This window comes from Triticum dicoccoides, chromosome 4A (assembly GCF_002162155.2).
Source record: "Triticum dicoccoides isolate Atlit2015 ecotype Zavitan chromosome 4A, WEW_v2.0, whole genome shotgun sequence".
NCBI classification, from domain to species: Eukaryota; Viridiplantae; Streptophyta; class Magnoliopsida; order Poales; family Poaceae; genus Triticum; species Triticum dicoccoides.
In genome coordinates this window covers 562,574,078-562,593,790 of record NC_041386.1, presented here as the reverse complement: position 1 = coordinate 562,593,790, position 19,713 = coordinate 562,574,078, and the positions used below count along the sequence as shown (strand labels likewise).

At 50.3% G+C, this 19,713-nt stretch overlaps 2 protein-coding genes across 3 annotated transcripts in view; one reads left to right on the top strand and one right to left on the bottom strand.

Annotated features, from left to right (window-relative positions):
- The window catches only part of LOC119286767, a 4,322-nt gene extending 3,332 nt beyond the window's left edge, over nt 1-990 (top strand). Inside the window, exon 2 of the mRNA XM_037566215.1 lies at nt 626-990. Within this exon, the coding sequence (XP_037422112.1) occupies nt 626-701 (76 nt within the window). The 3' untranslated portion in view covers nt 702-990. The remainder of the gene's footprint in view (nt 1-625) is intronic.
- A 4,806-nt stretch (nt 991-5,796) lies between these two features.
- On the bottom strand, nt 5,797-16,535 carry LOC119286766 (BEL1-like homeodomain protein 4). Of its 2 annotated transcripts, XM_037566212.1 has the most exons (5): nt 16,191-16,535; nt 14,531-15,932; nt 12,736-13,121; nt 11,542-11,602; nt 5,797-6,831 (listed from the first exon to the last, which is right to left on the bottom strand). In XM_037566212.1, the coding sequence occupies exons 2-5, from the start codon at nt 15,854-15,856 to the stop codon at nt 6,289-6,291; spliced, it is 2,316 nt and encodes a 771-aa protein (XP_037422109.1). In that variant the 5' UTR covers nt 15,857-15,932; nt 16,191-16,535; the 3' UTR covers nt 5,797-6,288. The 2 variants fall into 2 exon arrangements, with proteins under 2 accessions (XP_037422109.1, XP_037422110.1); XM_037566213.1 differs by lacking the exon at nt 16,191-16,535 and having other exon boundaries at nt 14,531-16,184.
- Nucleotides 16,536-19,713: the final 3,178 nt, after the last annotated feature.

Sequence of the window (19,713 nt, the reverse complement as noted above, 5' to 3'; positions counted from 1 at the left end):
TCCCGGCCTTGGCTGCTCTGCTGTGGTGCTGGTGCACTCCTGGAGAAATTCAAGCTCAGATCCCTTGTCCGAGCCAACAGCCGCGGCATGGATGCGCCGCTAACCTCCATGGAGGCGTGGCCGTGGAGTTGCACCTCTGCTCCCACCGTTTAGTCAGGCCTCATCGAGCTTCTGCTCTGCAAGACCTTGCTCTACTCAACCCGCTGTGAGCCCCGACCTTGACCATTCTGCTTCGGCCTGCTCGGGTCTATGTCTCCAGGAGAAATCCTATGATTTAGTATTCCAGATCGGGCAACGGTAGTGTCCGGGAGACGGCTTGAAACAAGAGAGATCATGCAGTTCATGTGTGATGTGTCTGTATGCTACTCTTAGTTGGCCTTAAATCATTTCTCGGTACAAATAGTTTGCTTTGCAGCAGCATGCAGCAAAAAAAAAAAATTCCTTGTTCCTCGTACCACATGATGTGTTCGGAACAATGCCATCTTCACCTAATTATCGAGATGATCTTACTGAACTAATGGCCATTGGTTAATATACATAGCACTTGTTGTACTTCGGTTGTTTAGGAATAATACTTCTACTTATTGTTTACTGCAATTGATCGTTAAATTAAACAATGCTGCAGGTCTGCAAAAGAAGCAGTTCCGCCTCCCAAGAAGCTGGATACAGAGGTTCCCAAGGACAAGCCAAAGGATCACTGAAATGGACGACAAAAATATGTTTCCATTCTGAGAGAAGTATGTTCAGCCAAAGGGTCACTGAAATGGACCGCTGGATCGCATAGATATAACTTTTGTCGAAGTTAGTCAACCTGTTCTACCCTTGCCGAGTGATAGAGATCTGTAGCTCATAAATACACGCACGGCGAAATATGTTTTCGTTCGAGATAAGCATTTTGGCGCTTGTGTAGATGCAGAATAAGAACGGAGCAACCGATTGGCAGTTACTTTCTTTACGACGACCTAACTATCAAGAGTTCTCTTTGAAGCCTTTGATGTGTGGATCTTCTATCCACTCCTTGGAGAGGGTTCTTACATAGTTAGCGCACATACTGAATGATTCCAATTTTCAGCAGTGAACCACTTTGCAGAGCTGCCGAGCTGTGGTTTGTGAACCGTTGGCTCAATCACCTGTACGTGGGCGTACTGGACTGCCTAGCATCTCGTCATAATTGATTGAAGAAATTACGGAGGACCCTGGCCTCTTGAGATCGACACAGAGACAGAGGTCATCCACTGACGTTTGATTGGTGGAGAAGTAGGGGCAGCAGAGCGGATGTGCCCCTCCCTAAGGCCAACTCCACCGCGCGACCATATTCTCTCCGTCCCTGTCCGTTTGGGGTAAAAAGGACAAACGAGACGGCCCGGCGCGCGGGCGCAAACGGACTTTTGTCCGCTTTGTGTTCGCTTTCGACTCATCCCCGACCCAAAGTTGCGTCGGTTTTGGGGTGAAACGAACAGCGCGTGGATGGGCGGGACGCGCGCGCTTGTCCTTCCCTGGCCCGCCTGTCGGTGGGAGAAACCAAACCTCATGCTTGGCGCGGCGCGGCGAGGAGTTGGAGGCCGCGCGGCGCAAGGCCGCTGCCGACGAGGAGGACCTCGTCAACAAAGCGCACGCCATCCTCATGCTTGGCATGGGCCGTCCGGCGGGGTTCCATGCAGCGGCCGTCGGCCCGGCGAGCACAGGCTCGTCGATCGCCCGGCCTATGCACTGCCAGTCGCCGACGTCGCGCGCCGCGCCCATGTCGCCCGGCTTTCCTCCGCCCAGGCACGACGGCCAGACCCGTTTCTCGGCGTCGCCGGACGTGGGCTTGTTCGCGCCGTCCACACCACGCCCCGCGGCCGTCATCGACCTCAACGTCACGCCTGGGTCTAGCAGCGGCGGGCGGCCGTCCGTCGAGATGCAAAGAAAGCAGGCGCGTGCACCGTTCACGGGCACCATGCCGGCCCCCCGCGTGTTGTTTGACGGAATGCCAACCTCAACGCCGACGGTGGACGACCCCTTCTACAACCAGTACATGGAGGACGTGATCTTCCAGGGTGGGCATGGCCGTGCCTACGACCCCGAGGAGACCCAAAGTCGGGATGGCCGCGCCCAGTACGTGCCCGATGAGGAGGCCGACGACCGTGCTGACTACGACCATGGTGATTCATGGCATGAAGACGACGACATCTATGTCGAAGGTGAAGATGAAGATGAAGCCAATGATGTTGATATTAGTGGCGCTCCATTGTTCATAGACGAGCTCACCCAAAGAGCGGAAGCACAAAAGAAGCGGAAGAGCATCGCACCGGTTCATATACACAAGATGAGGACAAGTTGATTTGTCAATGTTGGATGGAGATTAGCCAAGATCCAAGGACCGGCGCGCAACAAAAGGGCATTGTTTTTTGGACGAGAGTCCACAAAACATTCCATGAAAGGAAGATGTTTGAGCCCTACCAAATTCTAAGGAACCGTGGCATCGGTTCGATTCAAAAAAGATGGTTGTTCATCCAACAAAAGTGCAACAAGTATTGTGCCGCATTTGAGAGCGTTGAAGCACGGACCGTGAGTGGTCTCGGCGTTGGGGACATGGTATGCTCTTCTCTTTCTAGCCCTTTCCTTGCTACGGCCATGATACTTCGACCGTGTATATGTTTGCATGTTCACTTGTTGTTGATCATGTGATGTAGGCATTTCAATCTTTGGAGGCATTCAAGGCCCGGCACAATGACAAGCCATTCACTCTTACGCATTGTTGGACGCTCATCAATAATTGCCCTAAGTTCAAGGATCAATACCGTGAACTTCAAAGGAAGAGAGACAAGAAAACGACCAAGTTCGCCGGAGGTGGGGATGGCGAGGCGTTGAAGAGGCCGAGGGGCAAGACCAACTCCAAGGTGGACGACATACGTGACGCCTCAACCATGGCCTTGCATGAGATTTTGCATGGCATGATGTCACATAAGGATGTGAGGGACGAGAAGAAACGGCAAAGCAAGGACGAGCAAATGAAGCAATACCTAGACCTCCAAAGACAGAAGCTTGAGATGGAGGAGGCGGCCAAGAAAAGGAAGATAGACATGGAGGAGGCGGCCCGGCAAAGGCAGCTCGACATGGAAGAGGCCGCCCGGCAAAGGCAGCTCGACATCGAGGCCGACAACGTCAAGGCCAGGCAGAGGCAGCTCGACATCGAGGCCACCAAAGCGAAGGAGGTGGCCCTTGCGATCATGAGCGTGGACTTGTCGAAGATGAGCGACAAGATGAGGGCCTGGTTCGAGGCCAAGCAGAAGGAGATGCTCGACGCCGAAGGCCTGAACTAGGTCATCCGATCGGCGTGGCCGTTCTTTTTGAAGGCTGGCATGGGTGCCGCCCGCCCGCTGGGCCGCTGGCAGTGTGCCGGCGAAAAAACATTCACTTTGGAGGCCGGCTGTGTTGCCGGCGAGGACAACTATTCATTTTGGAGGCTGGATGTGTTGCAGGCCGCTGGCTGTGTTGCCGGCGATGGTCGTGTAGGCCGCTGGCTTTGTTGCCGGCGTGATGAACTGGGGTCGTGAACTGGGGCTTGGCATTTGAAACGTCCTTTTTTTAAAATAGAAGCGGACAGGATGAGGCAAAAGGATGCGTCCGCGCGGTGGGCGCACGATCACCGCATCCCAGGACAGGTCCGGACACAACCCCAAATCCCTATACAAAGAGAAAAAAATAGGAGTGGCGTAAGGTTTTTGGTGGCAAAGCTGGCTGAAAAGCAAGGGCTGCAGTCCAGTCCAGTCCAGTCGAGGCCATGAGTGAAGTGTCCATATAGGGCTGCAATCATCACGCCATTCCTTGGGCAGCAAAGGTAGGATGCATGATACCAGGATGATATGCATTGATATGGACAAGACCCGCACGTGAGCGGTGAGATGAGGCTGACCGTCGTGGCAGGGATACTGTTGGAACAGCAAAATCTGAGGAAGTTAAGGGCGTCGTCGTCGGCATGGATGGAGACATGTCCTGGATGCGGCGAGTTGCGCACAGTGAATCGGGTGGCTCTGGCTCCACAAGCACCATGTTTGACTAGATGATCCTGCGGTCAGGCAAGCTAATGTTTACCTGGTGCTCCTAGGTTGGTTGCTAGGGCACTTACACTTGCCACTTAGTATTAGTGTAGGTTAAGTTCCTCAAAAGTGGCCTCATCACTATGCGCATGCTGCAACGAGAAGTTGGCATCACCTAAACATGCACGCACGCGCGCCCTCTGCTCGACACCTCGATCACCTTAAGCCAACTCCACCGCACAATCCTAAACAGACGTCCGTTTTGTTTGAATTTTGTCCATTTAAAATGGCACTAAATGCGAAAAGGGACATGTATGGCTTTTGTTGGAGGCGCCCAACGCGGCAGACGACCCCAACTTGTCCGTCTGCACTACGCTCGCCACGCCCCGGCCCCCGGCCAAGCGCCTGCCGCCCCAGAGTCTGCGCCGCCTCGCCGCTCGCTTCAGAAACAGCAGGGTTGCGAGCACAACAGTTTTGCTCTTGCTGCAATTAGACACCAGCCGTCCGTCCATCGGCAACCAAAATGCCGATCTCCCCCTCCATCCATCACACAAGCGGGTCGATTAACCACACGCCCCATCCATCATTGACCGACCCGCTGTCCTCGCGGCCGGACCGGAGGAGATGGGCCGACGGTTCTTGGACGGACGGGTGGACCGACCGACGCACTCATTTATTGATTGATCCGCCTGCTTCCTCTGGCAACCAAATCTACGTCCCTGTCGCCCGTCCGTGCCGATCGAGCGAGCGAGCGCCCATCAATCAACCACAATTTCTCGCATTAATGCACCCGAACCCAATCATGTCGGCGCCGCGTCCACGCAGCAGTACGTACGCCCCCGCCGTACGCGCGTCCATCGATCGGCCGGCCGGCACCGCCGCACCGGCGGCCCGGGCCGGCCGGCGATCTCCGGTCGCCTAGCTTCCCGGTTCCCACAGCGTGTACGTGGTGGTGCAACGGCAGGGAAAAGGCTCCGGCCACCTGAGCGTACGCTGCTCCGTTCCTTTTGAAATTTCTTCTCTTTTTTCTCCGTGCTCACGGGGGAAGATTGCGTGCCTCCTGCCGGTCCTAGCCAGCGTGCCAACCTACTGTACCGTTTTCGTTTCGGTTGCCAGCCCCATGTACTCCCTCCGTTCCGAATTACTTGTCTTGGATTTGTTTAAATATGGATGTATCTAGACTCATTTTAGTGTTAGATACCTCCGTATCTAGGCAAATCTAAGACAATCAGAACGGATGGAGTAGCTAGCAGGCAGCATCTCCTTCCAGCGGTTGCTTGCTCCATCGATCAGCTAGCCACGATAATTGGGTCCATCCATCAGTGAACAACTCAGTTCCTGTACGTTGCTAATTAGTAATCACTTCAACTGGATGCCACTTACGCACTGATGCATGATTGATTGATCGGCCCGACCGACAGGTGAAGTATTGATCTAAACACTCTTATATTTTTTTATGGAAGGAATACTATTGTACTGCAATTGCTTGTACTACGTACCAATCCTGTAAGTAAAAACTAGCAGCAGTTGTTCTCGATACTGCATGCTATTTTCAGCAGAAAAGCTTTCCCCGACATGGCATCAATTGGATTCCACAAAAGGTGGGGCAAAATCAAAGGAGCCACGCACAAGTTGCAGGTACATATGCCAGCCAGCCAGCCGTGAGTGAGTGTGAGTGACCACACTTGTACCCGCCCAAGTGTGTATGCATGTACGTACTATACATCTCTTCTCCTAGCCCACATGCATATAGCCATGTGTATATGTCGAGATATTTACCAATATATGCAATCATGTATGTATGTATGTATGTTTCTCTTATGTTTAGTTACAGATGGAAAGGAGAAGAAAACAATGGTACACCAAGACTAAAACGGACAAGAAACAGGACATGGAACAGAAGAACAGGAGAACCAAAAAAAGAGTGTGACTAAAACAAATCTATAACATACACTTCCTATCTTTCTTTTCCTGTATACAGATTTTCCTTAGCCCCCCCAACAATAATGCCTACCGAAAGGAATTAATCTAGCTAAATTAAGAATCATCTGAGGATGAAGAAAATGAAGATGATGATTTGTCTCGTATTAATATATTCCCATCCCATGCACCACCTCCAGAGGCACCATGCAAGTTTATCTCTCTAGATCTCTCTCTCTTCTCCGGTGCTTTCTTTCTTCTCTCTTTGAATCTCCTCAGTGCTCCGAATAATGCAATGCATGCATGAGCCATGAATGAATAATCAATATATATGTGTAGGTAGGCATCAACAACCACTGTAGTCTCTCAAGGAGAACCGGCCGCTGCCGTCCGGCCCCTGGTTGCCGGCGCCGGCGTGCTGCAGGCCCAGCGTAAGCGACACATCGCCGGAGACCGCGCCGGTCGTGGCGGGCCCGTACCTCATCCTCACCCCTGGCTCGAACCTCCCGTACAGGTCGTCCGCGGCGCCCACGTGTGCGTCGCCGCCAAGGAGCTCCGCCGGGTCAAGGCCGACGAAGGCGGCGTCCGCCACTGAGGGCCCCGCGCCGGGGTCGAGCTTATGGGGGTGGACGCCGGAAATCCCGTGTTCTTGTTGGCCGTACCTGCCGCTGCCGTGTTGCATTACTACTTGCTGCTGCGGGTGCTGCTGCGCACCGGTGGTCGTCGGGGAGTGCAAGTCGTCGGCGCCGGAGGGGTCGTTGCCGGACTCGGGCCCGCCTCCGCCGCCGCCGGCGGAGGAGCCCTCCAGCTCCTTGGTCTCCTGCTGGTACATCTCCTCGATCATGGGCTTCCACAGCCGGACGCGGGCGTTGATGAACCAATTCGAAACCTGGAGTTGATCCAAACGAAATTAACCAAAGGAATTATTGCAGACATAGAGAGGGTCCATAGCGCAATGGCGCCATGCGTGCATGCATGCATGCATGTGTGCAGGGACGTGTAGGGTAGCTAGCTAGCTAGCTACCTTTGTTCAGCAGTCCGCACTGTCATTTCGGTTTTTACCTTGCGCTTATTTGTCCTGTTTTGTTTGTAACCAATGATTTCGTTGTAGTAGCCAATTAGTAGTTCCTTTGCAACATGAATTCTTTTAGTACTCCCTTCATTTCTAAGTATAAGTCTTTTTAGAGATTTCAATACGGACTACATATAGAGCAAAATAAGCAAATCTACATTCTAAAATATGTCTATATACATCTGTATGTAACCCGTATTGAAATCTCTATAAAGTTTTATATTTAGAAACGGAGGGAGTAGATGTTTATGTATGTATTGTCTCTGGCTCTCCCATGATTAAATGGTAAACGGGACTATTCGCAAAAAGAATGGTAAACAACTAAACTGACACTATCATACTGCCAGGCTCTCCTAACATTATTTCTTGACATGTATGCCACTGAAAACTACATAGAAAAAGATGCTTAAAGCTAGATTTCTTGCTCCAAGTATGCATCTATAATTCCTGGAAAATTGTTAAAAAACTTCCTTCTATATATAGCCTCCCATATTTTTTAAAATACTAAATCCGCAACAGTAAGTACATATTACTAGAAAAACCGAGAGACTGTTTAGAATAATCACATAAGTTTGTACCTATTTTTTGAAGATACAATGAACAGTTCTAAATAATACAAACATAAGAACGACAAGTTTTAGCACTAGATCATGAAACTGCATGACCCATCCAAATAACGAAATACTAAATCCCCACTCACATATGTCTTAGTTTTCCATTTAACCACTAAAATGCTTTTGAAAGGGCAAGATCATGCCAATTTAGGTGTGAATTCTACATAGCTTGAGGATATATCACGGGTCATAAGAAATCTTGCATTATGTCATTAATTATTGGTTTGAACAGAGCATAATGCCAGATACAATGAGCAAGAGGAGCTAATTTTCTCATTGCAGATTCATACATTATCATGCATGACAAAATGGCTTATGTAATTGTATAGGGTGCATGTATATGTTACACAGAAAATATTTTTGGTGTGTTAAAGCACTAGTTCTATTGATACCAATCTGCACTAGTTTGAATCATATTAAGTTCAAAAAATATCCGTGGAAAACAAGACGAACGGATTAAAATTCGACCATAACTCGGTAGCAGTGGGACCAGGTGTATGGAGAATAGATAACTTAGCGCAATTTAAACCATGCATATATATTATCGAAACTTAGGGCGATCCATTTTGCTATCAATTAATTCTGGTGAGTATTAAAAAGTATTTTTATTTTGCTATTTTGGGGGTACTTGAAATTGTACTCCTCGGTCCTGCAGTTTATTTATCATTTTTATAATTTTGTGTTACTATCTCATAGTTGCAACCTAAGTAAAAAAAGGCTTTTCTATCTTAAAAAGACATCACTAACTTGTTAAGTACCCCAATGCTCCTAGCTACTTTAATTATTTGTGTTGCAAATTCTGAGAACAAAGGCAGCTAGCCAATGGTCCATAAAAATCAGATAAACTGAAAGAGACCAGATTGGACGTGTTGCTTCAAGATGAAGCCACATGCAGTTGGGCAGTTGGTTGCATAGAAGGTACTGGACAGTTTAGTTGCATATTGATTAAGTGTTTGCAGATGCATACACGATTTCAACAATGTTGATGTAATCAAAGCCTTAGAAAAACAACAATTAATTGACTGAGAAAGTTAGACCAGACGATAAATTTAGAATCAGAGATTCTCCGTCTAAATCAAAGTAGGTTCACCGGTCAGTTTCTAGCTATACGTGAACAAGATAGATGGCTTGCTTGGAATAATCGATGTACCTACTGGCCGGAGCCGGACATAATGAAAGTGTAAATAAAAGTACGGTGCTAACTAGGGGAGGAGCTAATTAGATCCTAAATTAGCTCTACTCTTATTGAGCATGACAAGTTTGACAGTTACCGTCAGTTGACTAAACACATTCAGGTTTTATCTGGATGAAGGGCTTTCCTATGTGAATCTTTGGGAGGGTAAACCTATGTAAGATCGAGTAGCATCAGACCACAGACTCTTTTTTTTTAAGAGTAGCATAGCTAGACCACAGGTTTGCATGCACAGAGTCTCTTCACGAGTCCCGCAAGAGGCATCGCGCGACAAAGGGAGCTGAGGAGGGACAGGGTCTGCGTTGTCGCATTGGGCAAACAGCAAACGAAAATTTTGTACCAAGAGGGCCATGGGTTAACTAGGACATGCATGAGGGGGCACCAGTGAAGGGACCACGCCCAGGAAGATACAAAATAGAGAGATAGGTGAACTGAAAGCTAAGCTGATTCTCCAAAAACTGAAAGGTAAAGGTAAGCATATATACGATGGAACAGCAAGAATATTGAGAGTACCCTTCGAACATATACATGCCTGATATATATGTGGACAAGCATACACCGTTGTGAATACTGCAATAAACCCGCAAAAAAAAAAACATGGTCTGCATTGAAGTAGATAGTATTGCATGCCGGTGGTCCATACATATGAGATATATTAAATATAAATTAATCTTGAAATTTACATTCACTTGTACTAGTAATGATGTCAAAATGGACTAAATTCACTCAAAAAAAAAACAATTTAAACCTAGTTTTTTTACTTTTGATTTAACATGCATGGGTATTTTCATTTAGATGCTTTAGAATTTATTATGCTTTACCAGCATTTGCTGGGACCATTTTGAGCACCTGAAAAAATGGAAGCATCTTGTTGCGCAATTTAGTTTTAAATGGGGTGACATTAGAGATTCATCTCTTGATTTATTAGTGACTTTTAGTTTCTCTAATTTATTGTCACACATATATATGTTAACTATACTTTTTTATAAATATCCATAATCCTATATTATTATATCTAAGTAAGCAATCACATTTAAATGCACATCCAACCATCCACATCATCAATTGCATGCAACCCTTCCAGTTTCCATTTTTCACTTTCCACCACATGCAAGCCCTCCACATCATTAAGCAAATGCAAGCCCTACACATCTTTTTTTATCAACAAATAATTAAACTTGGATGTCACAAGGCAATATGGCATGCATCCACCCTCCATTATCCTCTAGGTTTTCTACCATTTATGCAATGAGAATGTGGTGCAATACTATTATGTTCTAATTTTAGTTTTGATAATTTCATTTCTACAGCAATGCTAGAAATGCGTGGAAAGCTTAGGGAGGGTTGGGGTGTTACGGTAACATTCAAAACCAAAAACAAGAAAAACATATCCTGAGAAAAGCAAAGTTGCATGCCATAACACTCCCAAGCCTCCCTAAGCCTTTCCACGCACAATTGGATGTCAGACACATGCCAACACCAAAGTTGATCACTCATCATTGTTTTTTCTTCTAGAATTGCACTTGAAATATATGTAGATTGTGCAGTTTGAAAGCGTCCACAAATCGAGCAGGGCCATCGACAACACGCTTTGCAGTCATGAGCTAGTGTACTGAGATGCTTGCAAGCTAGTCGAAGTGATTTATTACCAGGCTATGATCCAAGGCCGAAGGAGCGAAGCCTAGCTCGTGCCGCCAATGGGACGAGAACAAACCATGCACTAGGCCCTTAGGTCACGAGGTGCTCGGCCGTTTTCAGATTGCACCAACAGGGCGGACAAAGTAATGAGGCATGTGCCAATCGGGGTAAGCCTATAGGAGTGGCTCGATATCGGCTTGCACGTGCTCAATCTAGTGTGGCCAGCCTTCGGGGAGACTAACTATGCACGAGATATATGTTTTTGTTAGAAAGGAAGTTTATGTTTTATCTTTTAGAAACAAATTGCATTCAACCATTGCTTAAATAATGTAGAACATTATAATGATTTCTCCATACATGCACTGTTTAGCTTTATTTAGCAAAGAAAGTACATGTGTACGTATTCTCCATGTTTTATTTTAAGTTGATTATGCCAGGATGTTGCATTGTCAAATTTTGGATATAAGTTTGCCGCGTCATATGTAAATTGTGCATACTATACTTGGATTGAGTATTTAGGCAGTGAAATCTTCTCGGAGTATCTATTTGAGGAGTTTGTACAATTTATGGGGTAATATAGTAGTATATGGCTCCTCTATTTGTTCCCAGCATCACATTATGTATGTGTTACCCTGCATGATTGCTAAGCAACTAAAATCATTAACTGGATGCTATAAGTCTGTTTCACTGCGAAGCTATCAAGTTTTTAGATATTAGCCATTGATCTACCGCCCACTTGGTGGCCTTTCTTCTTCTTTGTTTCAGGCATGTTAGCATGTTGGTGTTGCTGCCTCGACAAACTTATCTTTATTTTCCAAGCAATTGAACTTATTGCATGAACTCGGTGTTTGTTTTATCTATAAAGCAGGGCGAAAATCTGTTTCGAGAGCTTTTAGATACCGGAAGAGAGACAAAAATGCGAGACCAATCAAAAAACAAACAAAGAGCACAATCAGGGTATGGTCAACAGTGTAACATCCCACGCGCATGCAAGAAAAGTCTGTGAAGATTCCATGTACTATATGGTGTATATGCATGCATGCATGCATGCACAGCGTGGTAGAAAGTGGTAGAATTACAAACCTGGTTCCTGGACAGCCCCGTCTGCCTCGCCAACAGGTGCTTATCGGCGTCGCTGGGGTACCTACGCACGTTACGACGAAGCCACGCATCAGCAATAGCGATACTCCATGCAAGATGCTACAAAACGGACTGATCATTAAGGCTGCATGCACTCCTTCTTGCCAGCCTGCCTGCTGCCTCACTGCACAAGCAGCACGCAGCAGTGGCGCCAAGCAGCAGGAACAGCACCACCACTGCGGGCAGCAGCGCACTGTTCACCAATCATATACGAATTATACGTGCACTGCCCATATGAGCAACATATACCTCGTTCTACCTACCTACGCGTGCATGCACGCACGCACGCACGCACGCATAAACTGCAGGAGCTAGCCAAAAAGAAGCGGATTCCTAGATGAGTATGCTCTGATGGACGGATCATCTTTTGATCTCTCCCAGAGCATGGCAATGCTGGCATCGTGCACGATCGTGCGCGATCGCAGAACAAACTTGTAAAGCTAGCAAGCTCGCCCATGCTAGCTGATGCTACATGCAGCAGAAGCCAGAAAAAGGCTCCAGGGAATGAAGCAGCAGGCGATGGCAGCGCTATAGCTGAAGCCTTTGCGCGCGCGTGAAGAGCTTTTGAAAAAAGATGGGCAGAATTCCTGACAGCCAGTATCCAGCCCTGCTGCAGGCACTAAAAACGGGCAGGGCGGTAAAAAAACTGGGCTGGGGAGAAAGTTAAATTTCTGCAATGATGGGAAAGTAATCCGGGAGAGGGCAAAAGGGAAGGAATATGCACAGTGCCCGGCATGGCGCCTGTCCCTGCCGGTTTTAGCGTGGATCTCGAAAAAAACTACTGCTTTTGCGAAAGCAGCGCGGCAGCGCATCGGCTAGCAGCAAACGAGAGAGAGGGAGGGAGGGAGAACAAAGCAGAAGCTGCCCGTGATGAGTGCAGTCCCTGTACGTACGTAGTACCCCTACCATGTCGACGGATGGACGGCATGCATTCGTCGACCCCATCCCATGCATGGAGCATATCGTAAATTCCATGCCAGGCTAGCTACATATCCTAGCTAGAGAAGAACAGTCGCATGCATCCATGCCCACCTGATCGACTGGCCTCAGCGTACTGCATGGACATGTACCGACGTAGGGGTAGTACGTACGGAGAGTTGATAATAATGTAGGCGAGGATGAGGGTGTGGTACGTACGGGTGTAGGAAGTGCTCGAAGAGCCAGGAGCGGAGGATGCTGACGGAGCGCTCGGGGAGGCCGCGCTGGGGCCGCCACGCCTCCTGCTCCATCATGCCCATGTGGTGGAAGGCGCGCTGCTGCCGGAGGCTCTGGTCGATGGCGCGCAGCCGCGGCGTCTCCCCCTTGGTCAGCCCGGAGCTCGTGCCGGCGTCCTTCTCGCCCAGCAGCTCGCAGGTGTGCCGCAGCTGCGCGGCGATGGCGTCCTTGAGGCACCGGAAGTGCCGCGACATGGCCTTCTGCGCCAGCGCCGTGTAGGGCGTCGCCGCCCCGAACCCCATCACCGAGTCGAAGAAGTTCACCACCATCTGCATCTGGTCGCAGTAGTGGTTGTACCTCCGGTCCACCTGCGGAACAAAACACATGCACAATCTTTGAGCTAATTAATTAACCACATCGATCGATCTTGAAGTTCTGTAAATTAAATTAGAAAGAAGTAGGCATTGGTCGTTTTACCCGATGGTAGGAATGAAAGTAAAAAAGAAAAGGAGAAAGAATCACAGGCAGCTATATCGACTGAGAGATTAGTAAGATGCATGCATGATCGTGGGTGGATTGTGAAGAAGAAAATTCAAAGTTACTCCTAGACACGAAAGAAAGAAACAAACTTTGGGTGCGGGCAATTAAGAGATGGGCATGGCGTAGCATGTGTCGCTGGCACAATTATGAGCGGGAAATGGGTGGAAAGAACAAGCGCAGCCGAGGCCCACGGCCGTTTGGCAACAGCAAAGCCATGCGCAGAGGCATCTAACTTGCATGTGCCGATTTTGTTCCTGTGCTGTGCTCGTGCTGTTGATCGCCGATCTCTCTTTCCAATTATGTAGCAGGAGTAGTAATTTATAGTATCCGGGGACACACATGTGAGTGCTACCTCTCGTACATGCTCACTGTGCCAAATTCTAACAGCTCCCACACAAATCTACCTGAGCCAACGCATGCACCTATCTTTCTCCAGCCAGTTTGTCCAATCGCTTATAAGTACTACATCGATCATGTACATATACTAGCCAGATATATTTGCTACTACTCGATTAGAATCATGAACTTTCACACACACTAGCTACTAAAGAGACTAGAGTAGTAGCACATGATATTATATGGGGAAATTTGACGTGGTGACGTGACACAAATCGTAGTCCAAATGCGTGTGCGGAGAAGGATGGAAATATAATAATCCCAACGGGTGGCCGTACTCTCTTTCCCTTTGCGGGGGAAGAGATATGGAAAGAGAGAGTCCATGCAAGCAAGCATAAAGAAATGGAGGCGCTGAATGCTGCGGCAACAGCTGCTATCACGGCATTGCGGCACCAACAACCGCACAAAAAGAAAGAAATCGGATCGTGGGACGGATGGATGTTACTATGATTGGAGACTCATATCGCCCTTGGAGTTTGCGTCGTGACGATCCACCCAAAAGCTCGCTACCTCTGGCTGCCCCAGCCTGCGCTGCCATTGGCCGCCGCCTCGCTGTGCATGCCACGTCCCGGTCCGAGTGAGTGACTGAGCTGGTGGTAAAAAAAACAGGAGCCAGTTCGCTCGTTCGTTGGTTCTGAAGCAGCTGGGCGGCCGTACTGGCTAGCCAGCCCTACCGGCCAGCCACCTACTGTCTGTTGCACTTCAACCTACCTAAACTTTGCCGGCGCCATGCCGCCGCGCCGGCCGGAACTAGCTGCTAGTTGGACGCCGCCATGCATGCATGAGAAAGACAGAGGGATCGAAAGGGAGGAGTGCGTGGAATGTGTTTGTGGGTACGTGCCTCGTCAAGCATGGAGATGAGCTTGGCCTTCTTGCGCTGCTGCTCGAACCGGTCGGCGGGGGACAGCTGCGGGGGCTCCTTGGACGCCGACGATGGCGACTGGGCGGCGCCGGAGCTGGAGGGCCCGCCCTTGCTCGCGTTAGGGTTGGACGAGGAGCCGCCGGCGCCGCGCCCGCCTCCCTTGATAGTCTGCCCGCGGCCCACGCTGCAGAATTCGTCGAGGAGCTCCTGGGCCGCGCGCGTGTACTTGGAGTTGCGCAGCACGCCGGCGACCCCGGCGGGGCCGTACCCGACGTGGAGCTGCTGCCCCATCGCGCCCACCTGGCCGTGCAATGCCATCGGGAGCTGTTGCACCGACGGGGCCTGCTGCTGCTGCTGCTGCTGCTGTCGGTTGAAGTAGAGCACGCCGTCTCTCACCCTTAGCTCCTCGGCCCGCTTCGCCATCTCCAGCTGCTGTAACGACGGCGACAGGGAGAGGGAGAGGCCCTGGCCTTCCACCACGCCGGCCCCGCCGCCGCCGAACGAGCTCGCAGCGTTGCCGTACGCCTGGAACGCCTCGTGGTGCTGAATAGCCGACTGCGCGTCCGACGGCGGAGGCGACGTCGGCGACGACCTTGACTGTTGCTGCTGCTGCTGCTGAGGGTTCATCAAGAAGAGCTGCATCGCGGCGGCCGGGTCGGTGGCGAGGCCCGCCATGCCGCCTGCTTGTTGCTTGGGCGAGGACGTCTCACCTAATAAGTTTGCCCCGCCGAGGACCACGCCAGCGCGGCCAGGCCCGCCGCTGCCGAACCAACCGCCGTCGCCGGGCAAGCCGGCTACTACCGCTCCCGGCGCCTGCTGCCGGAACCCGAAGCGGTAGTTGGCGTTCATCTGGCTGGCCAGCAGCTCGGTGGCGGAAGGCCCCGACGGCGTCTGGGCGGAGAAGTTGAACATCTCGGCGAGCATGTTGGAGGCGCCGGCGGCCGCCGCGTGGTCGTACATGGCGCCGGGCTCGACGTGCTCATCGCCATCGATAGGGAGCAGCCCGTGGGCAGCGGCGGCGGCCGGGTCGAAGCCCTGGACCCTCATCTTGTCGCGTCGGCTCTGCTGCGCCACGTGGTGCTGCTGCTGCTCGTGCTCTTGCTGCTGGTCCTGCTGGCTGGATCCCGGGCGGTCGAAGCCATCCGAGGAGAAGCCGTAGACGCCGCTGCTGCCCTGGTGGAATCCCTGGGAGTGGGACATAGAAGTCGCCGTGGCCGGCCGGCCGTCGTAGATCGCCGCACTGCTCCTGGGTGCGCCCACGTGCTGCGTGGTCGTCTGCTGACACGGTGGCGCCGCTATCCCCATGCCGGCGGCGCCACTGTCATCATCGTCGTCGTCGGCGCCAAGAAAAAATCCCCTTCGATCGATCTCCCGCAGCGACCTGAGACAAGTTCATCATCGGCAACAACCGCGCGCGGCATCAGAGATGAAGGAAAGAAAAAGAACCCAACAAAGAAAAAGATCAAGAATCCAAAACCACAGAATTAAAAGAACTTCAAACAAACAAATTAAAAATCAAAAAGATCCCAATCTCTTCCCCAAGCTCCTCAGCACGCAATCGAATTACGCACGGACAGCTCGATCGAATCGACGCGCTGGCTAGCTAGCAAACACGGCTTAGCCTTTGCGTCTCACTTACCTAAGATGAGGAGGAGCACATCGTTATCTTGTCGAGGGAGTGAAAGGCTTGCCTCCGAGCGACCTCCTCTCCATCTCTGTCTCCGCTTGTCTCCCTCCCTCTCGAAATCTCTTTATCTCTCTCTCTGGTGTGGGTGACTATCTCTATATTTTTTACGCTTGTCCGGTCGGGCGCAGCAGCAGTTCTTGGTCGCCCTGTGCAATCGCCTTCTGAAAGGGAAGAGCGACGCAAAGGGGAAGGGCGGGGAGGCTAATATACACCCCGGCCGCCGCTGCACCTCGCATATATATATAAAAAAACCTCAGCTCAGTTTCTCTCTGCTGCTGATCCCTCCTGCCGCCGCCGCTGCTGCTGCCGATATGTATCGGAATTGGACAGAGCCCGAGGTTAAGGGGAGCGCTGGGTCTTAGGAAAACGTCGCTGTTGTCGTCGCCCTCTCTCACCTCCTCCTTTGGTATCCCCCCTCCCCTTTCCTGTTCCTTTTTCCTTGCGCGTTTAATAACAAGCGTCGTTGTTGTGCTGCGGTTAAGTTATTATTTGCTGGTGCTGCTGATGTCGTGCCCTTGTTTTTACTTGTCTCCCTCCCCTTGCTTTCTCCCCTCCACCCTTCTCCAACTCTCTACCACTACCGTCTTACCACTCCTACATCCGTTTCGGCGTCAACTAATTCAGTGTAAAAAAATACTTTTATATTATGAGACGGAGGGAGTAGTTGATAATATGCTAATCCAGACATGTGATCTAGAAGAATGCAAGTAGAATTACGGCTTCATGTATCATCATGTTGCCATACAACATCGGCATCTAGATGACATATATAGATGTTCATGGAGATGTGTTTTTCATTATCCAGCAGAAGGAAGAAATAAATTGGCCGTAAAGCAGAGAGGAGAGGGGTGTGGGGGATCGGATGGGAAAAGAAAGAAAGCGAGGAGGCTGGAGGAGTCCCTCTCCGTGTCTTTCCAGCCTTTTCTTTTTCATTTCGAAATTGACCAGCACTTGAAAGGCCCGGGGCCGGAAGCAAATTGACCCATGCCTGGCAAATTCCGGGGCTTTTTTCATGTGCCTTGAACGGGCGCGCGACCCATGTCCGTCACGCTCCGTTCCTCCTTTAGGTTTGGATTGGAGATATAAAATTTTAAAAAGACAGGAAAAGGAGTGTAGCCTAGCCACAGCTGATTTTTTTTTGCTGGGTGCAACCCTCCTCTCCCTCTCTGTTTTTTTTTCCTTTTCCTTTTTCCTTTTTCTCCGGCTGATCGACGACGTGGGCCGATCTACGCCCTCGATCTGTTGTTTTGGTTGACAGTGTTTCATGTGCATCGCATGCCGCCGGCCTAATTAATCCATCTCCCTAACAGCCCGTACTTGGTTAATTAATTAATTAATTAATTTGCTCAACCGGTAGGAGGAGTACTATTTTTTATTGCTCGCGTCCGTGTTGACCCGACGGGCTTGCTGAACTTGAGCTTTGATGATTTTTTTTTGGTGGGAAAAAAGAGCTTCATTTTTGTTGCGTTAACAGTGGGGCAATTAAGAGGCAGTTGGGAAAGAGAGACGAAGAGCAAGACACATAACGGAGGAGGAGGAGGCCACATTTGTCCCGGCCGTCTCTGACTTTTCTCCGTGGCAGGACCAAGCGGAGGCTGATGGACCGGGGGGCAGGTTAGTCATTTTAATTTTTTGAGTGGTTTTTAATTATTATTAGGGGGCTTAAAAGGGAAGAGGAGATAAGGTGGCCGGCGCGGGCCGCGGAGGGAGGCTGGGCCTGGCTGGAGGCTTGCTCGCGCCTCGCGCGTGTGCTTGCCTTTGCTGGTGCGTCTTTATCGGGCCGCCGCGGCCGTCGGATGGGGATCGTGCGGCCGCCGCGCGGTGGTCCAGGCGCGGGATAGCGGCCACGGGCGGGCCTTGTCGGCCGCTGGGAGCGGGTGAGGCGAGGCGCCCATTTCTTCTTCCTCGCTTCGCTTCCAGTGGCGTCCCGATCAATTATTGGGCCGCTGTGATTTGGACCCGGCACCAACTCGATCCTAGTCTCGCACAGTGATGATCATGCAGTGCAGCCATCTCCCTCCCCCGTGGGCCCCCGCCCCGCCCCGCCCCGCGGAAAAGATGTCCCGCTCCCGCTCGCTCTCTCTCTCGCGCGCAACCATTTGCTTGCATGCATGCATGCATGCTCCACCATGGCCTTGGCCACCATCGCCATGGCCATGGCTAGGCTAGCTCGACCCAGCCCAACGACCGGCTTAGGCAGCGTAGTCCTCCGTGCGATTAGATTAGATTAGAGAGAGACTCGCTGGTAATCTTCAAATGGGGAGCGCTTTTTGCTTATTCCTCTTTCTCCTCGGCCTTCACACGGGGACCTCACTCCTGCTACTTTCTTTCCTTTCCTTTCCTTTCCTTTCTTTTCTTTCTCTTCTCATTGCCTTTTCTTGATTCCTCTCCCCGGACGGGTCGACGACGATCCTGCAATATAAACGCGGATGCTTGACTTCTGGAAAGCAGCGTGCGTGCATGGTGCAATACCGTCATGTACCCTCGCTCGCAATGCTTCTTGCAGCAGATAGGAATTTATTTATGAGATACTATTATATACTTTAATAAGTATAAGCATGCATGAATGCACGAGGGCACACAATTTCAGTAATGATTGGCTGAGACTGGGTTCAGGGGTGACAATATATTGCCATGCCACTCTTAAAATCGGAGTACCAACATGAACTGCTCACCTATGAGCAGTGGCGATTCCACTAGGGAGGCTTCAATAGGCTTAAGCATACCCTTCAAAATCATATTTAAGCTAAACATACCGCTTGACAAATATATTCTGATGCTTTACATGCAACAATTGCACTGCATTTGCTAATTAGACTTAGGAAATTTATGTTTTAAGCCTACCCTCCAATGTCCTGCTAGATTCGCCACTGCCTATGAGAGATGGTGACTACAACAACTACTACTAACTACTGAGGTGCCATATATATCTTGTCCAAAGAGGCAGGCAGAAGAACACAGTAAAGGCTGAGATGTCACGTATCCGATCAAAGCCCCTGAAGCGGATGCCCCTGAAGGATGAACTGTAGCTGGATCGCTAGAGGTGTACGTGATATTTTTTGTGGTTGACCCTGCCTGCAGATGGAGGGAAGAAAGACAAACGGATAGGATAGATTCTGTCTGTGAAACGGGCAGCCAGTGAGTCAGTGAGGGTAGGTCCAATCAGCTGGGCATCTATGAATGGCAGTTTGAGGATTCATTTAAGGAGGAGGGAGATCCATCTATTCCTAGCTGAAAGTTACTAGTAAAAGGCAATAGTGTATGTAGCTTGATGGTGGCAGTGGGAGGGGAGGAGTCGCTGGCTAGCTCCGTCGAATGAGATGCCCTCCCGGCATGGGCAAACATTCTGCCCTCGCTCGCTACTCTACACAAGATCGATTGGTACACATCTGGAGCCTAGCTAGCTTCAGCTGATGTTCACCATCTGGTTGACTTGAGCCTGAGGGTGCCGTCACGTCTATCAGAGGTAGGTTTC

Coding starts and splice junctions, on each gene's coding strand:
- LOC119286766 (XM_037566212.1), bottom strand. CDS start 15,856: ATGGGGATAGCGGCGCCACCGTGTCAGCAGACGACCACGCAGCACGTG. Junction 13,122..14,530: donor TCATCTCCATGCTTGACGAG/GCACGTACCCAC, acceptor TTTGTTCCGCAG/GTGGACCGGAGGTACAACCA. Junction 6,832..11,541: donor CGGGGCTGTCCAGGAACCAG/GTTTGTAATTCT, acceptor GATCAACTCCAG/GTTTCGAATTGGTTCATCAA.